General features: G+C 35.7%; 2 protein-coding genes, 1 long non-coding RNA gene, 1 other non-coding gene and 1 pseudogene across 5 annotated transcripts; 2 read left to right on the forward strand and 3 right to left on the reverse strand.

The window, feature by feature from the left end:
• Positions 1–1,759: 1,759 nt before the first annotated feature.
• On the reverse strand, positions 1,760–3,618 carry LOC108868049. 2 transcript variants are annotated; one of them, XR_007254466.1, is made up of 3 exons: positions 2,817–3,578; positions 2,062–2,404; positions 1,760–1,815 (listed from the first exon to the last, which is right to left on the reverse strand). It is a non-coding gene; the product is annotated as an uncharacterized LOC108868049 (long non-coding RNA). The 2 variants fall into 2 exon arrangements; XR_007254465.1 differs by lacking the exon at positions 1,760–1,815 and having other exon boundaries at positions 2,216–2,404; positions 2,817–3,618.
• A 1,467-nt stretch (positions 3,619–5,085) lies between these two features.
• LOC103958907 (1-aminocyclopropane-1-carboxylate oxidase homolog 1) lies at positions 5,086–6,929 on the reverse strand. The gene is made up of 3 exons (XM_009371229.3): positions 6,278–6,929; positions 5,715–6,033; positions 5,086–5,561 (listed from the first exon to the last, which is right to left on the reverse strand). The coding sequence occupies exons 1-3, from the start codon at positions 6,787–6,789 to the stop codon at positions 5,352–5,354; spliced, it is 1,041 nt and encodes a 346-aa protein (XP_009369504.2). The 5' UTR covers positions 6,790–6,929; the 3' UTR covers positions 5,086–5,351.
• A 7,258-nt stretch (positions 6,930–14,187) lies between these two features.
• LOC125472632 lies at positions 14,188–14,282 on the reverse strand. Its single transcript, XR_007254550.1, has one exon. It is a non-coding gene; the product is annotated as a small nucleolar RNA Z102/R77 (small nucleolar RNA).
• Positions 14,283–15,985: 1,703 nt separating this feature from the next.
• On the forward strand, positions 15,986–19,820 carry LOC103957345 (annotated as a pseudogene).
• Positions 19,821–25,483: 5,663 nt separating this feature from the next.
• On the forward strand, positions 25,484–26,187 carry LOC125472558 (LOB domain-containing protein 29-like). The gene is made up of 2 exons (XM_048574196.1): positions 25,484–25,762; positions 25,873–26,187. Exons 1-2 carry the CDS (start codon positions 25,484–25,486, stop codon positions 26,185–26,187), a joined length of 594 nt encoding a protein of 197 aa, XP_048430153.1.
• Positions 26,188–26,565: the final 378 nt, after the last annotated feature.

Below are 26,565 nucleotides of genomic sequence, written 5' to 3' on the forward strand. Positions count from 1 at the left end.
ATATAAAACACTAAACTAGACTCAAAGAATGTGAAACTAAACGTTAAAACACTAAGACAAACCAAAAGACTCAAAATGCTTTAAAAACACAAACTAAATTGATTTCTAACTATATTGAACATTAAAGCAAAAGGGGGATTGAGTTTTGGACGGAATTAAACTAAATGAACAAATTGCAATTAAAACATAATGTAAATATGAAATTGATGAAATGGAATGAATGGATGCTAGCCAAGGGGTTCATCTCCACACATGTTACACTTGCATAATAAAACGATTTCCAATTGCTTTTCAATAAACCATGAATTCTCAACGCCCTGGGTTAATTAGGCCCGCTTAAATTAACCGTCAAGTTTTCCTTAAGTTAATGAATTGGATGATTGCATACGACAATCCAAAGCATTCCTCACAAGTTCCCTACATGAATTGCATAATAGAGATACAAGCAAGAATCATTAAGCAATATGAAAACTATAAGTGTTGACGAGGCATTCGTTACTATGATTGCATGAAACTTATGCCAAGAATTTGTTTAACGCGATTGTTTATAAGCAACCTCCACTACTTGTGAATATAAGTTCATAACTATTACGTGAAACTCACTTATATTCTAGCGTCAAATTCATGCATGAAAATTAAGCGTCGACTCTCAATAAACATACATAAATAGGTTATCAATCAAATAGTTAAACAAATTGAATTCACAACTTATGAAACGTAATTAGAAGTACTCAAATCATATTGCAAGCATAAACATATATTTCGAATCACCCCCTAGCTAAAGGGGGGGGGTTTAGTTCCTCATACGTACAAAACAAAGAGAATTGAAATTAAACATTGAAATCGAAGAAACGCCTAAACATTCCAACAACTCAAACTTGAATTGTATGAACGTTTAGGCCCTCTTCTCTTCCTCTTCGTTGTAGCATAAGGTCTAGGGATAGTTGGGTTGGGGGAATGGAAGTGTGGAATGAAGTGAGGAGTGATGGAAGTGGAAGATGGTTTTTGGATTCTAAGGGAGAGAAACTCACGGCTAGGGAAGTGTTTGTGGTGTGTTGTGTTGTGAATGAGATGATGCAAATGAATGAAGTGTGTGTGGTTTATATAGGGAGAGGATGGATGGGAGAGCATGTGAATGATAGCTAGGAGAATGATTAAAGGGGTGTGAATGGTTGGAAATGCATGTGGGTGAATTGGTGGTGCAATGATGAAAGAATAAGTGCATGTGTGTGTTTTGTGTTGGAATGAATGTGGATGCATGATGAAGAGTTAATAAATAATGCATGTAGGGTTAGGAAATAAAATCATAACTTAAAGGGGGGATGATTATAGGGTGTGGCTAGGTTGGAAAGGTGTGGAAGATGGATGGAATTAGGGGGAATGCATGGCAATGATGGGGAGTTCTTTGGTGATGAATGCAATGATGAAGAGTGAATAAATAATGCATGTAGGGTTAGCTAGGTTGGCTTTGTTTGGGTGCATGTGAGTTAAAGAGGGAGAATGTGGTGAAATGATGAAGTAGGAAGGTGGAAATGCATGTGAATGCATGTGTGTGTGAATGGGTGTTTCTTGATGGTTTTGGGGTTGTGATGCATGTGAATGCATGTGGCTAAGGCTTGTTGATTGGGCTAGAGGTTTTGCATGGCTCAAAGGATTGTTTGATTGGGCTAGGCCCTTTGTTTTATGTCCAAAGTGCATACAAGGCTTTCAAATTCGTCCAACACTTTGGCTCCAAAAATATGCTATCCATTCCAAGCCCAATTTTGCTCCAAAATGCTCCAAAATGCATCTTTTTGCTTCCTTAGCCATATGAACCTAAAAACACACGAAAATAGCTTAAACTACTAAAACAACTATGAATTAACAACATAGATGCACAAAAACAAGCTAAGTAAGTCGCCTAAATATGCTCCTATCATACGTCACTACAAAAAATATGAGCACTACACACAATAAATTATTTGAGCTCTTAGAGGCCGAAAAGCACCAACAATGGTGCCCATAGACCAATAGCAACAGTGCAGCAACCATATTTCTATCTGTGCCCTCTATGGGCGTTACCTTTGATCATTGGGGATATTATGGTCTTTGATGCCCAAAAAGCTCAGCACAAATAGGGGTTCTTTTGTGTCTCAGTTTTGACAGCTCTAACAATACTGACTTTTTCCAAGCCATGTTAGCACAGTTTTGTTTTGTGCCCAATACGTTAAATATTAAAAAAAACAAATTCAAATATTACAAACAAGCTTTTACAATTTAGTTCTATAAACAATCAATTCATACGAATAATGAAAACAAGCATTTCTGAACACTTGAATCTTTCCCAGAAAGCTTTTACTTCATCCCATCTTCATGTTCCACAAATAAATTAATCAGCTGGTCTATATAGAATCTGGGCCTCTTCCTGCCAAGGTTATGAATAAAAACCTCAAAGATAAAGAAACCACACAACTTACAAGAACAACGAAACTGAAAGGAAAATACATGAATGTCAAAATAGCTGTATTTTCTCTAAAATGATTTGAATACGTTCACTATATCATCGGCAATTTTGAAAACTCATTCTTAACAATTGTATTCATGATATCAGTAGGTAGAATGTTAAATCTAGAGTCATGTGATTTAAGTATAGTCGTCAGACACCAGAATAAATACACCATAAATTCAAACCACTTCCACATTCCATCTCAAATTACACACAAACGAATACAAAAATTAAAATCAAAACCTATTTGGATTCGAAACAGAAGCAGATCAGCATTAAATCTCAACCACTTGTCAAAATGAAGTCGGGATTAAGAGGAGTTTGATTTTACCAAAATCGAGGCCAAGGGATGGCTAGGGGTGGCCGGAAATTGGCCTGAAAGCCCAGTTTAGGTCTCTACGAATCCCTGACAGATTCGAGCATGTAAAGCTCGAATCTGGTCCCTGGGATTATGGGCAGTTAGTTTGTGGTGTCAGTCTCATACAAGACGACGAGATTTGGTAGGAAAATCTCGGGAAACCTGCAACTCGCCGGAACAGTAGAGAACGTTTGCTCTCCGTTCAATCTCGCAAACGTAAAAGAAATTTCACATGCAAGGATAGAAAACAACTTAGAACATCGAAAGGAGTTAAACGGAGGTAGTTACAGACCTTACCTCGGTAGGGAAAGCGATGAACTCGCCGGAACTCTCGGATTCGAGACGGAGCTCTGGCTCTCCAATTTCAGGTTCGAGTCTAAGTTCTGGGACTCTGGGTTCTAGTTCCGTGTTTACTGTGAGGTTGGGACGAGGATGGTGGTGATTTGGCGTTCGAAGTCGCCGGAGAACGTGGTGGCTGTGTTGCTCGGGGAGAAGCGAGCCAAGAGAGAGAAGAGAAGGATGAGGGACAGAGGGAGAAGGGAGAAGAGGAACCGAGGTAGAAGAGAGACAGGTGTGGGGATGGCCGAAAGAAGTGAGGGGAAAATGAGGGGCTTTGCGCGGGGAAGAGAGACCCACACGTGGGTAGGTCCCACGGCATACCACTCAAACATAAATAATTCAAATGCACAAATCCATAATTGTGCCAACATGAGAGATGCAGAGTTTCAGCGTGGGGGATAGGGATGGCAGAAAGAGAGGGAGGGGAAAATGAGGGGGTTTGCACGGCGAAGAGGAAGTCACACGTGGGTGGGTCCCACGGCACACCACTCAAACATGAACAATATTAAAATAATTCAAATGCACAAATCCATAATTGTGCCAATATATTCTTAGGGTGTGATATTCACACACCTTTTTTTACTTCTCACACATCTTTTTAATTTTCGGTCGTCGGATTGAATGAATTGAATAAGATCAAAGGACATAAATTAATAAAAGATGTGTAAGAAGTAAAAAAGTATATGTAAATAGCACATCCTTATATTCTTTTACTGAATGAGAAGTGGAATGATTTATTATTTATTACTATTTACTGGACACAATTTTTAAAATTTGTGTCACAAAAAAGAAATTTATAATTATTAATATTCAATGGGCATTTATTTTCAAATTGTATCATTTGTCTATCTCAAGACCCATACCATTATTTACCACAATTTTATAATCTAATTTTTTGTGTGTGCTAAATGTAAACTGTAAAAACCAAAACACATAAAGTGGTGCTCACAAACAAATTTTTGTTGGTTTGTAGACTCTTATTTGAATAAATTTCGACTCCGTAATTTTTTCAAGAACTGATCTAGTTGGTAAAGCCCTCTAATTTGACAGCAGAAAGTATCGAATAAGAAAATAAATTTAGAAAACATCCGCTTGATCCAAACAATGGACTTGCCAGGTGATGGTGATGAAATGTGTGTGTCCTTGATCAATAAAAACTAATACTAAAATTTGATTTGTGTCCAAACTGGTGAATGTAGACACAAACATTGTGCCTACAAAATCAAATGATTTAAATATATTAAATTAGAGGGCATGAAAATGTTGTTTGTGTTTTTGTAAATTAATAAAAAATTAGTATTACGGATATCCATAAATAGTGACACAAATTTTGTGTTCAAATTCTAATAGGCACCAATAAACTTTTGTTTAGACACTAACTAATGTGCCTTTTTGTTCAGAAAGCATATTTGTGATAGTTTTGTGTTCATTGACATCTAAGAGCACCATTATATATTTGTGCTCAACGAAATTTAAAAGGGCACAAATCAATTGTGTTCTTAGATCATATTTTTTGTAGTGCGTTGCCTTGCCAAGACTGATAGCTTATACCAAACTCGCAATTCACATTCAGTAGCGCAACTACTATGAATCAAAAAAATCAATTAATATTAAGAGCAGGGTTGAGCGCACATGATTACTTGTTCTATCATCACTAGGTCTATACTTTGTTGGAGGTCTTAGGTTTGACTCACAAGATTGCAAGAACGACATATATGTGAAGTAAGTTTGATGCTAAGTCATGATGAATTAACAGCCCGTTTATGAAAGTGTCACCATAAAAAAAAGGGCATTGCCACAGTTTACCAAAACAAAACGAAATTATTTAACATGGAAAATGATAGAACACAAAAACATGTTTGGACGATTATGCAGATCGCTTTTTGTATCAAAGAAAGAAAAGGGGATCCAAACTCGGAATGTTCTTATTAGGAATTGTCAACATACATATGTAACGCTTTATTACATCGGAACAGAGGAAATGATCAGCAGATCAAACTCCAAACTTCAGAAAAGGTGAATCACTTTAATACCAAAAGAGCCGAATAAAAGTGAAATCAAGCATACCAACATAACCAAAACTCTTCCAAGTTTCAACATAACTAGCAATTAGGCTCAGTGCAATTCTGAAACAAGGAAGCACAAAGTTACCATCTTATCCCTTCAAATCTAAAGTTTATAACGTTTCATGTATTCTCCAAAACAGACATCTTCGTATTTTGCCGGATTGTTTTCGGAGATGAGCTCCTTTAACGGACCGTATGGTTTTTGGAGGTCGTCGGTGCCAACAAAACATGCAATTGACGTACGGGGCTCGAGGGTCGACAGTGGCATCAGTACTCTGTGCTGTACACTCTTGAAGTTGCCATTAGTAATAAACTGTACAGTGAATATACACACGTGAATGATGTGGATGAATTAATTAGTCTGTCATGTATACTATTTTATATATATGTGACGTGCTTAACCAAAAGCACTCTGTATCGAGTAAAAAACTATGGTTAAACTAAAATTAGCTAGTAGTGACAGTACCTGCAACATGTCGGCAAGATTGATGAGCAAAGCTCCCTCCACTGGGGGAACATCAATCCAAATATTTTGATGAAGAACTTGTAGGCCAGCACTATCTTGCAAGAGCAAGGTTAGAAAGCCGAGATCGGAGTGTTTGGTTCCTCCTAGGGTTAAATGGGGCTCCGGGCATACCGGGTAGTAGTGGCATGCCAATGACCTAGATTTGAAGCACCTTAGATTTTCAAGGTAATCACTGCTTAGGCCTAAAGCTTCCGAAAATAATCCGGATAGCTTCTCCTTCACTTGAACGATGTACTTCATATACTCACGTATTTCCGTTCTGCAAAATAAGCATTTAAACAGTTTTCAGATTGAGCTCAAATTTGAATATGATGTTAGTTAGTAAAGAAAATTTGGGTTTTTTGAAATGGATCCAAAGTAACTAAAAATTGGACATATTTCAAAAATAAAAAATCATTAAAAATTGGACCTATTTTAAAAGGTAGTTTATAAAATTGGACCTATTTTAAAAGGTAGTTTATAAAATTGGACCAAATTTTGTGAGTGTAGTATTACTCATTTACCTGCAGACTTCAGGGATTTCTTCAAAGTTGCGTTCATCTTCGAGGACCTTGCATGACAAGGTGTCTCTCCAGTCAGCTGGAGTGTCTACCTTCAATTCTCCATTGCAGAAGAAGTTGACCTTCTTCGTGAAATCACGCGAATACCACTCCTCCTTGGCTTCCTGGGGCTGCTCATGAAACCGCCGAACACCTTTCAGCACATCATCCATGACGTCAAGTGGAATGGGATGATTCACAATTTGAAAGAAACCCCATTCTTCAGCTGCTTTGCGGAGGTTACTGATGATTTCGCTTCTCCTTTCGTTGTTCTCCGCATCTTTGAGATCGATGACAGGAACTTGCAGGTCGTGAATTCCATTGTTTTGGTTCGGGGATGGTAGACACTCCGGAGGGTGTTTGAACATTCTTGGGAGCTTGGTCACCCCAGAATCTACAAGCCCTTTCACACCAGCTTTGGTTTCGTCGAACTGTTTCAGTTCCTTCTCCAGCTCATGATCCAACACATCCACCATCTTGAATTTTTATGATTAGTGAAATACAAGTTTAACTGATAACTTCAGTGGATTATCAGGGTTTATCCAGTGCAAGTTGAATGAGTAGGATTTGCTACTTATATAGCCGATTAGCCGGGAGACAATTTTCTTTGTTTAATTTTGTAATTAGGGAGATAATAGTGATGGAGGCGGCGTGCTTAGAAGATTCGTGAGTCTTACAGAAGCAACGACAATTTGTTTTGATTGATTGGTCAATGTGTGGCTAAGCATCAATTATTTGCTCTCTTACACCTACTTCTACTTTTGGTGGAAACCTTTCCCAGTAGTGGGTTGGTGGGATCTTATTAAATAATATAGATTATAAGAGGCTTAATTCAAAGGGATAACTAGTTGATGAGCACGTGTGAACAATTTTTTTTTTTTTTGTTAAGGAATGTGATTAGTTTTTTAAATTTTAAAAAGAGTATGAAAAAAAATGATGGTGGGACAATTTATCTTGAACCAAACCCAACCCTGAGCTAAATGTTATTTTTTAGGTTTTATTCCCCCCCCCCCAAAAAAAAACCCAACCCAACACATGCTAAATGTGTAGGCTAAAAGGCAAAAGCCAAACAAAAACCAAATTCCCCTCAGGATTTAGCCCAGAAAATGGTGTGGGCACCACCAGTGGGACCAAGACCCCACCCACATGGGCATGTCCCTCAGGATTTAATGAATTCAACGGTTGAGATCGAATATAATCAAATCTAATGGTAAAAAAAAAAGATCTAACAGCCCAAATTTAAATTAGACGGCTAACATTATTAAAAAAAATATTTAACTTAAAATTCACCCAAATTTAGTGACTTTTCAATATTTATTGGAATTAAAATTTTTTTAGGTTAAAATGTTCATAAAATTAAGGGTAAATTACACTTTATCATCTCAAGTTTAAGGTCTATTGTAACCTCATACAACATCTTCAAAACATTTCATTTTCATACCTCACCTACTATTTTATTTCAATATGGTACCTCCGTTACATTTTCCATCCATTGATCCGTTAAGAGCTGACATGGCTGCCATATTTGTGCCACGTGGCTACCAAATTTGTGCCACATGGTAAAAAAATAATTTTTTATTCATTTAAAAATAATTAATTAATTTAAAAGAAGTTATATTTAAAATTATAAAAAAAAAATCAACCCAGAACCCATCTTCCCCCAACCCACCTCCCTCTCCTCCACTATCTTCACCTCCCTTGTAAACCCCCACCCCACCCACACCTCCCCCGCAACACCCCCCCCCCACCTTCTCTTTCTCCTCCTTCTTCACCTCCCTGACCTTCATCCCTTCCATCCCTATAACTACGCCATACACCACCCCAAAATCCCAACCCCCATCCTCACAGCTCCGCTCTCCACCACCACCACCGCTCTTGATGTGACCAGCTAGGCCCCTTCTTGGGCCAACCGGTTCGTGCTTCGGTCCTCTAAGGCCAAGCCTAAACCCAAATCCAAACCCGTCGCTAAACAAGAACCGGTCCCGAAGTCTAAGCCAGAGCTCAAACCTTCATGAGAAGATCTGGATGCCCGGACTGTGAAGAAGAAAGATGAAGAAGGAAGCACGCTGAAGGCTAAAGACTCAAATGGCGGTTTGAAAACCAAAAATGGCAATGTATCGAAAGAGGATGAACCCCGTCACTTTAGAAATGGAGATTGATTTGTCTCTCAATCGAGACCCGAAGAATTTCGATGAAGATTGCGCTAGTAGATTGAAAATGACAAAGCAGGTTAATTTTGTGCTTAAACATTGTAGCAATAGCTTGAGTATGTTTTGGATGTTGTGACATTGTTGCCTACACTGTTATATAATGAAAGTGGTTATGTTTATGTTTATTTTCAGACTCTGTAGGGAGATGAAGGTTGGGGAGGGAGAAAGGGGGTGGGGGTGGTGAGGTAGGAGACTGGTGGGTTTTGGGTGGGTGGGTGGGGTGGGTGGGGTGGGTGGGAGGGGTGGGGGTTGCTCAGGAGGTGGGGGTGGGGTAGGATGGGGTGTTTGGGTTGCAGGGAAGGGAAAGGGCTCAGGGAAGAAGATGGGTTTTTTTTTTAATTTTTTTTTAATAAATAGGGTAAATTATTATAATATTTTAAATGAATGAAAAATTATTTTTTTGCCACATGGCACAAATTTGGCAACCACATTAGCACAAATGTGGCAGTCACGTCAGCTCTTAACAGATCAATGGATGAAAAATGTAACGCAGGTACTATATTGAAATAAAATAGTAGGTGAGGTATGAAATTGAAATGTTTTGAAGATGTTGTATGAACCCCAAACCTAAGGTGGTAAAGTGTAATGTACCCTAAAATTAAATTATGACAGTGTACATAATTTATTTTATTTTTTTAAATTACTTTAAAAGAAAAAATTAGCCTAAATTTATTCTTTAATAATCACAGACTAAAAAATTTAGGACAAAAGGATTAGAGCAAAAAAGCTGCTTCTGGGCTAAAACCTAAATTTTCTAGGCTAAAAATTTTAGGTTTTAGCCCAAGGGTTGGAGATAGTCTTAATAAGTGCATATTTTATCTTAATATTACATAAATACTGTTTTTTGTCCTCCTTATGTAAATATTGTGTATCAAAAGTGACGGTAAATTGGAAAAATAAGGATATGATTGTCATTTTGTGAAAAGGTACAAAATTACTACTTTACCCTTCTCATGTCAATATTGTGTTAGGCCTGGCAAACGGGTCATGTTTGTCGTGTTCGTGTCGTTTTCATGTAACACATGTTATCTTAACGAGTCATGTCTTGTCACAACCGTTATCTTAACGGGTCCTTAACAAGTGCAAGTCACTTTACCCAACGGGTAAAGTGACCCGACCCATTATGACCCGTTAAGAAAAATATATATTTTTTCTTAAATTTGCACATACCACACATTGCCACATAAATATTACTTCAAAACATTAAAATATATTTGTCGTTTAAGTACTACATCTACACTCGAAAATAAGAGCCTAATAAACAAACATTCATACACTACTAGTCTATTACAAAATATTAAATGTGCAAGGATATACAAAATGAAACAGTTTTTGTTTTCAAGGTTGTGAAGGCTTTCTCAAAAGTTTAAACCTTGCCAATGCAACTCAAAGCTTGCACGTTATTCTTTTTACAAAATCCTCAATTTTCATCGATCATAGTGTAAATATTTTAAATTGAAGATCGAATTCATTCAGTATATTCATATAGGGTCAAGGAGTGTAGTTTTAAACAATCATCAAAATTGGAGTTAAAATAACCGTTAAATCGTGATTTTTCGTTGATAACCGTCAAAAAGTTTTGTCCCTTTACTTGATCTCTGAATGTTTGTTTTTTGCGATTTTTGGCGTATGCGATCTTGAAGCATATACAAACAAGTTTGACGGTTGGATCATTGAAATTAGTTTCGTAGAATGCATAACCCATCAAAATGATAGATTCACTAACACTTAGAGTTTATTTATACTTTCATTAAGTATAACATATTCATATAGGGTCAAGGAGTGTAGCTGTAAAAAATGATCAAAATCGAAGTTAAAATAACTGTTAAATAGTGATTTTTCGTGATAACCGTCGAAAAGTTTTGTCTCGTTACTTGATCTCTGAATGTTTATTTTTTGCAATTTTTGGCGTATGCGATCTTGAAGTATATACAAACATGTTTGACAGTTGGATTGTTGAAACTAGTTTCTTAGAATGCATATCCCATCAAAGCAATAGATTCACTAACACTTAAGAGTTTATGATCATACTTTCATTAAGTATAATATAAGATTTTGTAGTATCCACTAGTGTAAATATTTTAAATTGAAGATCGTGTTCATTCATTGTATTCATATAGGGTCAAGGAGTGTAGCTGTAAAAAATCATCAAAATCGAAGTTAAAATAACCGTTAAATCGTGATTTTTCGTTGATAACCGTCGAAAAGTTTTGTCCCATTACTTGATCTCTGAATGTTTGTTTTTTGCAATTTTTGGTATATGCGATCTCAAAGTATATACAAACATGCTTGGTGGTTGGATCGTTGAAACTAGTTTTGTAGAATGCATATCCCATCAAAACAATAGATTCACTAACATTTAAGAGTTTATTCATACTTTCATTAAGTATAACGTGGTATCCACTAGTGTAAATATTTTAAATTGAAGATAGAGTTCATTCATTGTATTCGTATAAGGTCAAGGAGTGTAGCTGTAAAAAATCATCAAAATTGGAGTTAATAAATAGTGATTTTTTGTTGATAACCGTAAAAAAGTTTTGTCCTGTTACTTGATCTCTGAATGTTTGTTTTTTGCGATTTTTGGCGTATGCGATCTTGAAGCATATAGAAAGAAATTTGACGGTTGGATCGTTGAAATTAGTTTCGTAGAATGTGTATCCCATCAAAATGATAGATTTACTAACACTTAGAGTTTATTTATACTTTCATTAAGTGTAACATAAGATTTTGTGGTATCCACTAGTGTAAATATTCTAAATTGAAGATTGAATTCATTCATTGTATTAATATAGGGTCAAGGAGTGTAGTTGTAAAAAATCATCAAATCGGAGTTAAAATAACCGTTAAATCGTGAATTTTCGTTTATAACCATCGAAAAGTTTTGTCCCGTTACTTGATCTCTGAATGTTTGTTTTTTGCAATTTTTGATGTATGCGATCTCGAAGTATATACAAACATGTTTGACGGTTGGATCGTTGAAACTAGTTTCGTAGAATGCGTATCCCATCAAAACAATAGATTCACTAACACTAAAGAGTTTATTCATACTTTCATTTAAGTATAACATAAGATTTTGTGGTATCCATTAGTTTAAATATTTTAAATTGAAGATCGAGTTCATTCACTGTATTCATATAGGATTAAGGAGTGTAGCTATAATAAAGAGTGTGTGGATATCACCAAAGATCAATCCATGGCGATGATACCGTGTTAATGATATAGAGATCGCAGTCTTTAACTATTGCAGAAAGCTTAAGAAACAAGAAAGCTATGGAGGAAGGAGAGAGAAAACTGGTGAAATGTAATTTTGTATTGAATGTATGAAAACTTAACAGAATTATTACATAGTGTAGCAGCTTATATAGCTGCGGTGCCTTTTCTTACAAGCTAAATAATTATCCTAACTGTCTAAACAGTTGTAGCACCATATTACAACAAACTGTGATGAGTCCAACAGGATCTTCTTCGGATCCCTTTGGTAAGGATCCTAGGGATCCGTGAATCATATTCGTTCATCATACATTGTGAGGTCCATTTTTGTCAAGTACTGTTTGTGTTTAATTTTAAATAAAAATATTTAAAATGATTTCTGACCGTACAAAGTACGATGAACGGACATGATTCACAGATCCTTGAGATCCTCACAAAGAGGATCCGACCGGGATCCAGATTTGTGATGAATTGGCACTCTTAACAAACTATTCTGAGTTGGCATTTAGTCAATGATAGTCAACAACATCCAGGTTTTTTTGGATAATGAGGCTGAAGTAGTAGAGACTAGAGACAATTATTATAGCATGATCTTAGTCATATTAGAGGAAGGAAAAACGAGACTAATTAGGTTTTCAACATCCTTTCTACCGAAGAATTGCTTGACACGAATTATACGTGACGGGCTAATTAACATAAATAATTCGAATTAGTGTGATGAAATACGAGGAATGGAAGGGAAAATGGGACTTAGGTTTTCAACGTTCTTTCTTCTAGAATGATAAGTCATTTAAATGATATTTTTTAGCATCCTCGACCTAGTTTTAAGCTTTTAATTAACATAATTAATTACACAATTAACGTTTATATTGACTGATCTCGACACGAATCGGTTCGAAATGGACACAATTGCTAACCCGAATTGACACCCCTAGATTTTAAAATAGAGTCACTCCGCAAATATTATATAGAACACATACATTGGTTTGATTATATTATTCTCAACCTACGTTTTTGTATTAGGGTTAATTAATCCTGACTTGGATGCACCGCATTTGCCGCAACTGCTTGGATTCTTGCCATTTGGGGTCTTGCCCAATGGACAACTCGACTCTGTTGGTTTCCATTTAGCTATAAACTTTGTTTGGAGACGGCAAACAGAAAATAATTTATTGTTTAGTGACGACAAATTTAGTTTAACTCATTGTTTGGCGACGATTAATGAAAACAACTCACTGTTTGGACGGCAAAGTAAAGAAACACACCTCTCAATTTTTTATTTAGACTTTCTGTGCTTGTGATGAGAGTCAATATTCAATTCTTTTAACAGCAGCAGTACAAGGAAGAAACTATCCATTTTACCCCTCATAAAATTAAAAGGAACCATTGCTAGCAAGGGTCCTTCCAACATGACTCATTTTGACTCATTTGCCCTATGATTTAGCCTCACATGCGTAGCACGTGACTCATTTTGATAGAAGTTCTAACAGAGTCGACAAAATGGACTATAAATGCATGTTTTGATAAGTTAAAATACTAATAGTCATGAATTTTTAGTTGAGTGACTATTACTCTAATTGGGTTAAAGTTGAGGATCATCACTACAATTTCCTCTAAGAAACAATGAACGAAAACTATTGAATTGAAAATTGTTAGTGTTATCTGTTTTCAGTTTGTATGACTTTCCTAGTACATTCTCTTGGTATATCTCCCTTCTTTCTTTTATCCACTTTTCATCCCTCGGACTGTAAACTTTTCTACCAAATGTTGATACTTTTAGCTAGATCAATGCCAAGACAACAGATTATTAGGATCCAAATTTTTAGCCATTTATCATGCATTGTACGATTAGAAATTATTTAACTTTTTTATTTAAAATTAAACATAAATAGTACCTGACGAAAATTAACTATACAATATACGATGAACGATTAGAATATAAAAATTTCTAAGATATCCATGACCGCTCAACAACCTCAGAACATTTTTTTCAGTTGAAGATTTCACGCCTACCAATGAAAAAGACCCATAACACATGTTCTTAAACCCCACTTGCAATTAGCCCCACAACAACCAAATGATTCACATTTGCATACGATTTAGACGCAAACTATGATTATAAAAGACAACCAACTATTGATAAATGAAGTCAAGATGTTGGGCCATATTATTCCTGAGTCACATATCATAAAATCGTAAAACCCTTATCTTAATTCAATTCAACTCCATCCTGGTCCCCTCCACAACCAATTGAATTAATCAAATTACAGAGCCTTCAAGAAAAACGGTTTCCATTTTTATTAAAAAAATAAGAATTAGTTGTATCCAAATCATTTTTTTATTTTTTATGTTGCACTTTATTTTTAAATAAAAAAATTCATAATAATTTCTCATTAAATAATTGATTTAGTTTTATTTGGGTATCTAATTTCTTAGAGGAGTTGGAAGGAGTGAGAATGATCAGATACAGCTAAAGCTAATACATAGATGCCATCATTGCGGCAAATCAAACCAATAGGGAACACAAAGTTCAAATCATCACCTCATCCTCGATTCCTCAAATTTCCCTTCAGTTCCTTCTAAAAATATACTGAAATTAAAAATAAAAAAAACTACAAAAACTGAAGTTCGAAAGAAAAAAAAAAAAACCACAAAAAAGATGAACAAATCAAATAGAAAATTTAGGGTTTTGTAGTTGTACATAGTTTCGCCATCATCAAGGCGTTCAAACCAATAGGGATACGAACCTATTCCTCATCTCAAATCTGCCCCCACACACAATTTCAAATAAAAAACTACACACAAAAAAAGATTTCTAGGGTTCTAAGCAGAAACTAAGATTAGGGTTTTCAATCAGCACCAGGAGAAAAAAGAAAACTACAGAAAAAGAAGATATCTAGGGTTTAAGCAAGAAGAGAGACTGGGGCTTTTCAGCAGCAGAGCGGCCCCCGCCACTGCTATCCCAGAGTGTGAAATTGTGATGCAACAGAAGCCCTAATGATTGGGTATTTATCATGAAAGCTTGGGCCCTTAGGGCAGCATCTGGCAGAAGAGTCTCGAGTCTCTATATGGGCTTGACCCGTTTTCTCAATCCAGCTCAACCCGCATTCATTTACCCGTAAAAAACTGAAACGACTCGTGCTCTTTCTCACCGTGCCGTTTGGGCTTTTGCTCTTTCCAGATTTAAATTTTGTGAGGTGGGCTACCCTTTGATTTCTTCTTTTTGTCACCATAGGGTTTTGTTGAAATTCTTTTAGATTTTGTGGTAATTTTAGTTTTTTTTTTTTTTTTTTTTTTTTTTTTTTAACAAACGATATTATCTACAATAAGAGAGTAAGAAAGTAGGTTAAGCCTGCAATAATTTGGTTCAAATTCGCCTTTGACGAGAATCAAATCTAAGACCTCTCATATACAATTGAAGAGGAACGTCATCAGACCGTAGTACTAAGTGATGTGATAATTGTAGTATTGACTTCGTAGGTTATGACGAGTCGTTGAAGGCCGAAGGCCGAAGGCTTTTTAGCTTAATGTTCCTTGAAATTGTCCACTGTTAATCATTTTGGTCATTCTGTTAAAAACTCTTTGGGCAATTTTCAAAGCTTCGTAACTTAATTGTTTCTTAACCAAATTCAACTTATAATATATCAAAATGAAGATAGGAAAGTGTATAACAAGATTATACCTATATGGAAGCCCAATAGTTGCCGGAGATGACCTGAAAATAGCTTAAAATGTGATTGGTCCGTAGAAAACTGAAAAACTTGCCGGTGATTGGCTCAAAAATGGCTGTCTCAAAATGGCTGTCTTGGTCTCAAGTTAGCCACTTTTGAGCCGTTTTCCGGCCAAACCACGGTGAGCTAGCCTTCGATAAAGGTACCATTCTCTTCGACTCGTTGAGAAGTATGATTTTCATTTTTTTAATTACTCAATTTCGTTGAGTATTGAAGAAGTTAGGAATGTTTAAAGTTTGCCCAGTTTCCGGCAAGTTTTTCAGTTTTCCCACGAACCAATCACTTTTGAGGCTATTTTCTGGCGATCTCTGGCAACCATTGGCTTCCAAATAGGTATAATCTTGTTCTACACTTTCTTATCTTCATTTTGATATATTCTGGGTCGGATTTGGTTAAGAAACAATTGAGTTACAAAACTTTGAAATTTGTTCAAAGAGTTTTTAAAGGAAGGGTCAAAATGATAAACAAACTCATAGAACATTTCTATTGATTTTCACTCTCTAAAAACAAAGTTACGTGTAATGGAAATATCTTCACCGTTGAAAAGCCAATATGAAATAACCACTCGATCTTCCGCTTCCGTACATTGTGCCTCGGCGGCCACCCCACCGCCGTTGCCAACTGATTTAAATCTCCGAGCCGTCTCCCTCTCTCCTTTTTTTCTCTCAGAGAATTTCTCCAAGCAGCTCTTCGACAGCTTGCGTAAGCACTTTGATCCCAAGCACTGTTGTTCGGTTCTTCATTTCTTTTCAAACTGCAAGAATGAATTTTTCGTTTTGTTTTGTTTTGTTTTGGGTCACGAAATGTGTAGATTTTACGCAAAGCTTTGTGAAGAGGGAGGAATTTTACCGGCGGTTTGTATACAGCTACGTGAATCTGTTTAAATCGCAGCACTCGAAAGCAGAAAAAGGAGGAGAATCGGACGCACCGAAAAAGCCGAAAGCTGTTGGTCCTCAGCAAGCTGCTTTGGGGCCAAAAGCTGCTGGTGGCATTAGCATCTCTTCGAGTGAGGATGAAGATTTAGTCGATAGCAAGAGGAAAAGGTTGGAGCTTGCTTGGCTCCCCAAAGTTCTCGAGTCAGCTCTTCAATTGTGCAGATGGGCTCTGCCAACCCCTGCAGGTACCCCAGTTCGAATCCCTTCGTGTAAATTAGAGTAGTTTAGAGTATCGCTTTGTTAAAAAAGATAAAAAATTGCCATGTTGGGGCAACTGGGTAGTCATTGGTCTTGCATGATTTTGTGTAATTTGGAACTTGCAATATTAGCTGTGCATGAAAAAAAAAAATGTAGCTTGGAAGTTGTGGTTTGGCTTGGTTGAAAAGAATTAAAATTTGTCATTTGGAACTTGGTGGTCATTGGTTTTGGAGGAAATTGTTTAATTTGGAAGTTGCAGTTGGAGTTGTGAAGAAGGTTGTTCAGTTTCGAAAGTTGCAGGAAATGGAGTGGGAAACAAAATCCCACCCACCACTCGATCAGTCTCGGAGATCATTGCAAGCATCCAACGCAGTAAGATAGGAATTGAGGATTGGACTTTGAGTGATCTCACCGTTGATTTGTTTCTCATTTATCTTCGTCAAGCTTCTGTAAATCCGTTTGAGGCTGTTAATGGTGTCCAGGTCTCCTCAGATTCCATGGTAATACGAATTACATGATCTTTTTAATTCTGAAAATGTTTCTTGCTTCTGCAATTAGTTTGTACAAACAAGTAATATTTTGTGGCAAGTATGATTGTGGTGAAAACGTGGTTGTCATTAGTTATTTGCCATTTGTTTTGTGTTTTAGGTGCAAGATCTCATCTACCGCTCCGAGTTAACAAAAGGTTCTTATAAGGTAATAATGCAGCTCCCGCAAGGAACACCATGCTTCGTGAAAGCAATGTCTTGAAATTTGTCAAAGATTCCAGTGTCATGAGACCTGGATATTATATAGGGATAGATCCTTGTAAAAAACTTGTGATTTTAGGAATCCGTGGTACTCATACTGTATATGACCTTATAACTGATGTTGTTTCTTCTAGTGATGGTGAAGTCACATTTGAGGGTTATTCAACCCACTTTGGCACTACAGAAGCTGCTCACTGGTTTCTTAGTCACAAGATGGGAAATATAAGGAAGTGCTAAGAGAAATATGAGGTGGTGAATCTTTTTACCCTCACTTTTCTTTGTTATTGTTTTTTTGAGTGGTGTAATCTTGTTCGAGGATTTTGTGTTTTTTTCTCCCGACCAGATTTTTTGTCATTGTTGGTTGTAGTTGAGCCCAATTCATTAACAGGGATTTAAGTTAAGGCTAGTTGGTCATTCTCTCGGAGGTGCTACAGCTGCTTTACTTGCAATAATGCTCTGCAAAAAGTCAGCTAAGGAGCTGGGGTTCAATCCACAGATTGTCTCTGCCGTGGGATATGCAACGCCACCTTGTTTCTCCAGCGAACTTGCTGAAAGCTGCTCCAGTTATGTAACAACTGTTGTGATGCAGGTGGGAAGGTGCAGTCAATTATTCTCTAGTTAGAAGAAGCACTTTCAATCTAATTATATCTACTCGTTGCAGTTAATTTTCTATGGTTTTATTTGTTATTTTTCCCTTCTTAAATTCTTACAAACTTAAAGACATCTTTTTATGCAGGATGATATTATACCTAGGCTAAGTCCGGCATCTCTACTGAGGTTGAGGAGTGAAATTCTTCAAACCGATTGGTAAGTAAATGAATGTGCTTCTTCACAGTCCTGTCACTCTTTTTCAAAATAGGTTGAGAAAAAATAAAGCACACTAGTCGTTTGAATTGAGACTAAATTGCTTCATATACCAAATGATTAAGAACTCAAAGAAGATGTTGAACTAGTTTTTGTAAATCTGTTGCTTGCAATTGATACTTTCTGCTTTCCTTGTAATTTGCCTGCACCGTCTCTTCTCAGAAATTTGTAAGTTTCAAGAATTCAATCGGGACCTTGAACTTGCATTTTGGGATTAATGCTGCATGGTAATTTGGAAATCTATGGATTTTGTTTTGTGATTCTATGGATATAAGCCTTTCAATTCTTTTGCTAGAAAAAAACTGGCTGTGCACTTCTTTTGGTAAGGTCTACGTTGCCTGTTCCACTGCTTGAATTAAAATTAGTTTGCACCTCTTTTAGTTCGTGTCTATTTCTCTTGCTTGGATTATTGTGGAAAAGCAAAAAAATTGGCCATGAATAATTTTAAAGCACCAAAACGGATGAAAAGTTGACATATTTATGTTAACTTGAAAGCTCATTCATCAATTCATGGAAAACGGAAAAGTTGCTTCTTTTGTGACCATAATTTTTTTGCACCAGTGACAATTTGATGTTAACTGTGAAGGCTTTATCAAAATATCATAGTTCATACTTATTTGTTTCTGCATTATGTTTTGCAGGAAGAGTGTGATTGAGAAGGAAGACTGGAGAAGTGATATAGATTTGGTTACAAATGCAAAGCAGGTTGTGTCTTTGGTGCAAGATGTTGCTCGGAAGCTTTCTGATTATGCAAGCTTTGGGAGCAGTAAAAATTCTTCTGGTAATCCCACCCTGCTCTGTGCCTAAAGTGTCAATTCTACTGTATATAAGTTCAGTCAATTATATCTTTATTCCTTGCTGTGTTGTGACATGTTTATTGTAACAAAAATGCTATATGTATGTACTGTGATTGATGAATATTTACGCTGCAAATGTTGGGCATTGTGAATTTGGAACTTCAAAATAATCTCTGGCTGCATTTTTCGCACCATCAATTTATAATTGTTGGCTATGTCGCATGTATGATTTTCATTCTTCTCTGCTTGATGGTGTTTGTTTTGTTGGGGAAGCATCAAATCTCAACAGATGGGTCGCTATACCTCATTAATCGTTAATGATTAATTTAAGCTTTAACATGCTTTACACCACCATAAAGAAAACGCCTACTGCTCCCGGGGTCCCTTTAAATGACAGAGAAGTAACAGATAACACTGTTGCTATTAAAAGTGGAGGAGCTGCCTATAAAGTGCCTGAGGAGTTATTTGTACCAGGTACCGTTTACTACCTAAAGAGGAATGTGGACGCACATCATGGCAGCAGCAACGGCAGAAGAAGGGAGTATTTTACGCTTTGGAAGAGGTATCCGGGTGAGCATTTTCAGAGGATTGTGCTTTCGAGCAACATAATAACAGGCCACAAGTGTGTAAGCCTATTACTATGCGTTAAGAGATGTGCTCAAAGGTTTTCCCGCCTCCGATGATGAAAACAAATTTTCTTAAATGATCAAAACAAACTGATCTGAATTTAGCTCTGTAAAAATGTAGCTCATACGTTACTGTAATTGGCAACGTTCTAATAGAATTTAGCAATTTTGATTGATCAATATTTCATCCAGTGTGTCGCTACAGTATTTTATGTACAGAGTGATGATCTGTTACTGCCATATGCTTATCAGTTAGGAATGGTTGCCAAAAACTGGACTGTACAATAGGCAAACCCATTGGGAGAAAGAACTTACAACTAGGACGCAACTGTGGAGTATCTCATCCCAATACAGTATTGTCATGTGTTTCAACATTCTTCGTATGACAATGCTTGCGGGGTTTGGTTTTTTTTTTTTTTTTTTTTTTTTTTTTCAACAATGGTGTCCCAGTTGTAGATAAGTTTCTCTTTGCTATTGGAGAGAGACTTTCCTACGTCTCTCTCACCGTGAGTCCATGACTTTCCGAGCTAAGAACCCGATGCCAAGTGGAACATGAAAACACATGTCATCGCGTTTGATGGCGTATCCAGATTATAGGTAAGTTTTATTCACTGTGAGTTCATGACACTCGGAACTAATAATCCGATGCCAAGTGAACGTGAAAACACATGTCTATCGTGTTTACTGGCGTATCCAAAGTGCAGATAAGTCTTATCCCATTGACTTGTTTTACTTACTGCTTGAACATTTTTCCAATTTTACAACTGCTAAGTTGATTGCAGACTAGCTGGCATGAGAAACCCTTTTTCTGCTTTTACTGGTGCCTTTTTCCAACTTCTTATCTTTACAGTACGATATTTTGTCTTTACTCCCTTTTGGTTTTGATGTTTTGTGACATAGTTTAATCCCAGATAATGAACTCCAACTTAGAAGGTAATCTCAATTCTTGTAAGCTTTTGGGTAAGTAATAATCGGGTTTCCCACCATTTACCTGCCATGAAGATAATAGCCATACCTAGTCTGCTACTGCTAGGCAGATAGAGCTATATATTTACTTATTTAGGATCCTACCCTAGGTAAAGCTAAAAAGCACTTCTACCCCCATGAAAAATAATATGACAAATCTCAAGGTTGTTAATAACTAATCCCCTTCTTAACCGGAGTCCTTTTCTACTATTCACCCAAAGGAATTGCAGGTGTTTTGACTTTTGACTTCCCAGCCCTAATCCATCGATGAGATTTGATGATTCGAATCCTTTATTTTTTAAGATTTCACTTAAGAACCTTCAGTACAAAAACAATGAAATAGGAAAGCATTCAATCATATAACAATGGCATCACAATATATGAACACGATGTAAAAAGTGAAATACTCCTGATCATGATTAAACGGTTAAACAGTTACTGACTTGTTTTATTTTCTACAAAAATAAAATATTATAACTAGCGGTTATGATCATTTAATAACATTACAAAGTGGTTCTGACAACACGAAGGTGGTGATTTTAATAAATATATAACTGGGGGTAAAGAAGTGAAAATATTGATCAAGAAATCAAGAATGTTCTCATGGTGATCATTGGTGGCACATCCGACCAGATTGGGAGAAAGACAGGTGCAATGGGGTATTGCATATTGGTGGATTATACGCAATTCAAAGTTCAAAGGGTCAAGAAAAAACAGCATTCTATAGAAAGTAACTTTAAAACTTAAGCCGTGTTAATTGTAATTTCCATTCAGCTTCATACAGTCTATTAGCTTCTCCTAGTTTGTCTCACTATCTTGGCTTTGTGTGAAGAGAAAAAAAAAGTCACTGGTCTATCATAAACAAAAAACAAAACCTTCAATAACACTAATTAAGCTATCATTCATTAACCCTAAGAGAAGTTACATCCTATTATATTTGTCCTCATTATTCTTACTAGAAGACCATATGATCCAATATATCACCCCCTTATATTAGGGTTTGGACTTTGAACAATTGCCTTCTATTCAAACTACATGATTTTCTATCTTTTATTTTATTTTTTATTTTATATATAAGTAGAGGTGTAAGCAAATTAAGGCATGTAAGATGGCCAACAGGACAAGATGTAACGTAAACTACACGATCAGAAATATTATGCTGTTTGATTGCCTCTAGCCTTTTGAAAATGAACATTTGTTTGCTCGAGTCATAATCAGTCTCTCAGTAACACAAGAAAACCTTTCATGTAACGGGATATGTTCCCGATCTCTCACTCTCTTATTCATTACTTAATAAGTCAAATGGTGGGTATAGAATAGATACTGAAGGGATACATTGCTCCAATAGGAAAGTATTTTGTCATTGTCATTAACGTTGTTAGGTTAATTAAAAATTAAAGATTGAACTTCTATAGTATTAGATTATGATTGGGTGCTTAAATTTAATTAATTAACGTTTCATTTTTAATTACAACTTGATTATCTTCTTATGTTTTGGATCACAACATGTTGGATTCTTTAGGAACGTAGGTGACATACCGATGGTGAGGTGAAGTTGTGTTAGTCTTCTACTTCTACTTCTAGATGGACAAGAAAATGGAGCAAAGAAAACTGAAGCAATCATCCACACACGTGCATATGCTACTTGGTGTCAGATTTGACTGGTCAATCGGACAATTGTCAGCATCATTTTCTCACGTCTTATAACAGCCAAAAAATAAGCAAGTTTTTCAAGCAAAAATAAAAAAAATCAAATTGGCCTATAACAAGATAATAAGATAAAATAGGAAAAGAAACTATTGAATTAATTATTCACAGTGACATGGAGGAATTCATACAAAAGAAGTCATGGATTTGTTTGTGGAGAAGTAAGAAATGAAATGTGCATATAATCACCAATTACTTAATTACCATCTTTCATCTAAATTATGAGTAGGTGGACAATTTTTTTTGCGCAAATAGAAGAACTTAAGAATTCTTTTCCCTATCCTATAAACCTTACTCATAATCTTTTGCCTTCTCCCTATCTCCTATCTAAACCCATAATTCAAAACTCAAATAACCAAACCACAAAGTTTTGTGGCTTTATTGACTTGCATTTTTAAAATAAAATTATTATTATTAAGGAGAGAGGAGAGGGTTTGAAACTATTATAATAATTTATAAGATGACGGAATTTCCAACCTGAAATGCGTGGTGAAAATCTAACACCCTATTCACTAGGATACTAACTTGCATCTAATAGCATCCTTTAATTATATTTTTTTATAGAGCAAAAATATATTACGTTAGACAAAAGAGTTTATGATGCTTTCTTTTGGTAGAATAATTATTAAATGTTGACTTAAGAAACTTTAGATTACCTTGAAGCATTTGTTAATTTTCTCTAGCAATTAAGGTTAACTTTTCTCTAACAATTAAGGACATAGTACTCCATCTGAATAAGTTTGCAAGTTATGTAACAACAATTGAGCTATTTTAATGAGTAGTAAGGATAAATCTGCTACAAGTTTTGGAGAAAGTTAAAGTTTTGCCAGAGCCCTATGTATATGTCGAACAACCTTCTATTAAATGTTATTAATCTAATAACTCCATTAATTAGTTAATTAGAATATCTTGTTGTTCCCAAGACCAGTCCTTCCTTTCCATGTTTCAAGTGGCCAACAATTACCCATGGCTCCGGAGCATTCTTTATTGTGAGATTATGGTAGCCAATCTGGTTTATATCTACCAGCGCAACCTTTGTTCATATAAGCTCAACTGTGTAGTTCCAACCTGTAGTTTATAAATTAGACCTAAAAAAAAACTTCTAATATATAAATTGCCCTTTTATACATAATTGTTTAAACCAATTAGCTTCGCTCATATAAGCTATAAATTCGACCGCAAAAAAAAAAAAAAAAAAAACGAACTTGTAATATGAAAAATTGCCCTTTTATACATAATTGTTTAAACCAATTAGCTTCTCATTTTAGACAAACTTTGGGACTATAAATAAACAAAAAATCTTCAATTTCATCAACCTGAGTATTAATTAATTAACAATTTAATTCTTGCTGCATAAATGAAAGAACTAGCTTAACTTATGATTTCCAATAGATTAGTTGGGGTGTGGGGCCTCAGTTAGTGCACCATTAGTTGTGCAAATGTCTGAACATCGGTACTTAAGATGAGTTAATGACATTAGAGTACTTGCTGTCTCGACAAGTCGCGACCTGAAATGCTAGAAAGGACAAATTGTCCCTCTTCCTTTGACCTCCTAAAGTGTTTCTATTCCAGTGTCACTATCTTTTGTTTCATTCATTTGTAGAATATAATCTTCTTTTTCTATACCTTTATTACCTCCTTTAAACTTTGATTATCTGTACTTGATGAGTATTATTAGCCTCATAAGTACAGATTAACAGTGTATAATCCTTCATTAATCGACCACTGTGGGTCTAATGCGATTGTGCATTATTTAGTCAGTAATCTGTCCGTTGCTCCTATTTAAAAACTCAAGGACTCTTGCCTGGTTCCATAAACTAAATTAACAAGTGGAATTCAATAACAGATCAAGGGCTACAAAATGTTCTCTCTCTCTCTCTCTCTCTCTCTCTCTCTCTCTCGTATTTGAACTTTTCAGCCTTTGTCTATAGTTGGGGTAGATTGAGTTGTCACACATACAAGAATTATTAATGTAAAGATAATCAATTAGATGGACAAATATTCTCTATTGATATGTTATGTTGTAAAATTGTTAATATTTAAGATTAGTAAACTAGTATATACGTCGTGTTTTAAACACAGTTTACCAATATAATACGTCAGAGTAACAGTATTATCCTATAATTAAGTACTAAATAAAACGTAATTTATTTACACCCTACTTTTTAATTGTTATTTTGTGTTAGCTGCTTATCATTGTGAAGCAGGAGTAACATGGGGATGATCAGCTGGTTCATAGTAGAAGGATGAAATGTGTGACGATTTATCAATTGTTCAATGGAATCCCACATCCATTGCAAGCTTTTCTAGTTCATGCAGTGTAATATATAGTTTATGCCATTTGGACTGTCACTTACGTTATATAATTTTCAAATTTCTGCCATAAAATTGGTTTCATACATCTTATTTGGTCAGTATTAAAAGAAGTCAAAAGTACTAAACAATTATCAACCAAAATTGTCTACGTATATTTTGAGAGTTTTATCTGTTAATAAAAGGAAAAAACACTCAAAATGGCCTTGTAATTTTCATGAGTACTGTTATGTATATTTTAAAAGCACATCTGCCTATTGTAGCAGCTTAAGCCTTATCACATTTGTTCTAGTGAATGTACATAGTTACCCTTTTGCCTATGACATACTTATTTGGCAATATAGTTATATTCGATTACTGCTTGTTAGCAGCTCAGTGCTACAAGTGCTTTAACCATTAAATTTGATTTTCATTAGATCTTTTATTTCCAACTTCAATCATTCATTTCTTATATATATATACCACTTAATATTACATATCATTGAAGAAAAATTACAAATGAAGATACCATGGATTTGGTTTATGAAAGCTGATCATAAGTTCTTTAATTTGTCGTTTTACGGAATCTTACTTTCTTATTTGAATTTTGAGAGCATGAAAATTTAGTATTGACTGGTGAGAGACTACTAGGATAGAAAGAATAATAGTGAAGTGCTGTAGCCCATAAAGGAAACCTATTCAAATTAAGTATTCATTATAATATAATTAAAACTGGCCCCACTCAAACTCTGATATCTAAGCTCTGAAAGTATTTGTAAGCCTGGAGGAGTGATGCTATGCACATAGCAAAAACTAAGAGTTAAAGACATTTTAATTTAATCATAAACCGGATTAATTAAACTCTCTTAAAACGTACCAATTAGTATGACAGGTTCTGGTTCTCCTTGTGGTGCCTGCAAGTTCTTGAGAAGGAAATGCTTTAGCGGTTGCGTTTTTGCACCTTACTTCTGCCATGAACAAGGTGCTACCCACTTCGCAACCATCCATAAGGTCTTCGGGGCAAGCAATGTGTCGAAATTGCTCGCTCAACTCTCCGCCAGTGGCCGATGCAGAGCTGCGCTTACGATCTTATATGAAGCTCAAGCTAGGGTTCAAGATCCTATTTATGGCTGTGTTTCCCATATTTTTTCTCTCCAACTACAGGTTACTTTAATTAATTTACTAGTTAATCATTGGACTTATGTTCTCTAATTTAGCTTTTAATTCATTAATTTCAACAGATCATGATGATTAATCTTATATGTTGACTGCAGATTATTAGTTTAGAAGCACAACTAGCTTCAGTCAAGGAACAAACAGCTAGAGGCTATTCCAGCAATAATTTCCAAGGTTGGCTTCAGTCGGAAAATTCAAACACATTGATGCCACAAAGTGCGATTAACGAATCAATGACACCAATATATTCCGGAAACAAGAACCCCAACTCTTTCGGGGCTAACGAAAATTTCATGATTCCAGGAGTACTAAATGACATGTACGGAAGCTACGGAGAGTCTTATAATTCCATGTGTTCATTAGACATGCAAATGAGCAATATGTCATGGGGTTTTGATCAAGATCATGACTGACGAGAACTGATGAGCTTCACTTATCAGCAGTAGTCGCCGGAATATTATTATAATGCAACAAATGGGGAAGGTTTTGCACTTTTTATTGACACATACAAGCTAACTAGGAACCCTAGGAGTGCTAATACAGCAGTCACAAATATTTTTCAAAAAATGCAGTACGGTATTTTTCTCACCTACAATAATGTGATATAGCCGGTAGTGTCCTATCTGTAAGTCTCAAGAGATTTCCTGAGGTTTTCTGGGTCCAAAGATGTGCATGCATTTTCCAAATAATGACTGAGGGCCAAAACCGGTTTTGTTTTTTTTTATTATTTTTTGTTCTTTAGTTTCAGAAAGGATCCATATCAGTTTCTTGTTTTGGTGCTTCTAATTATG

This window comes from the organism of the source record quoted next, unplaced genomic scaffold (assembly GCF_019419815.1).
Source record: "Pyrus x bretschneideri cultivar Hongxiangsu unplaced genomic scaffold, Pyrus_bretschneideri_v1 Contig7, whole genome shotgun sequence".
Taxonomy (NCBI): domain Eukaryota; kingdom Viridiplantae; phylum Streptophyta; class Magnoliopsida; order Rosales; family Rosaceae; genus Pyrus; species Pyrus x bretschneideri.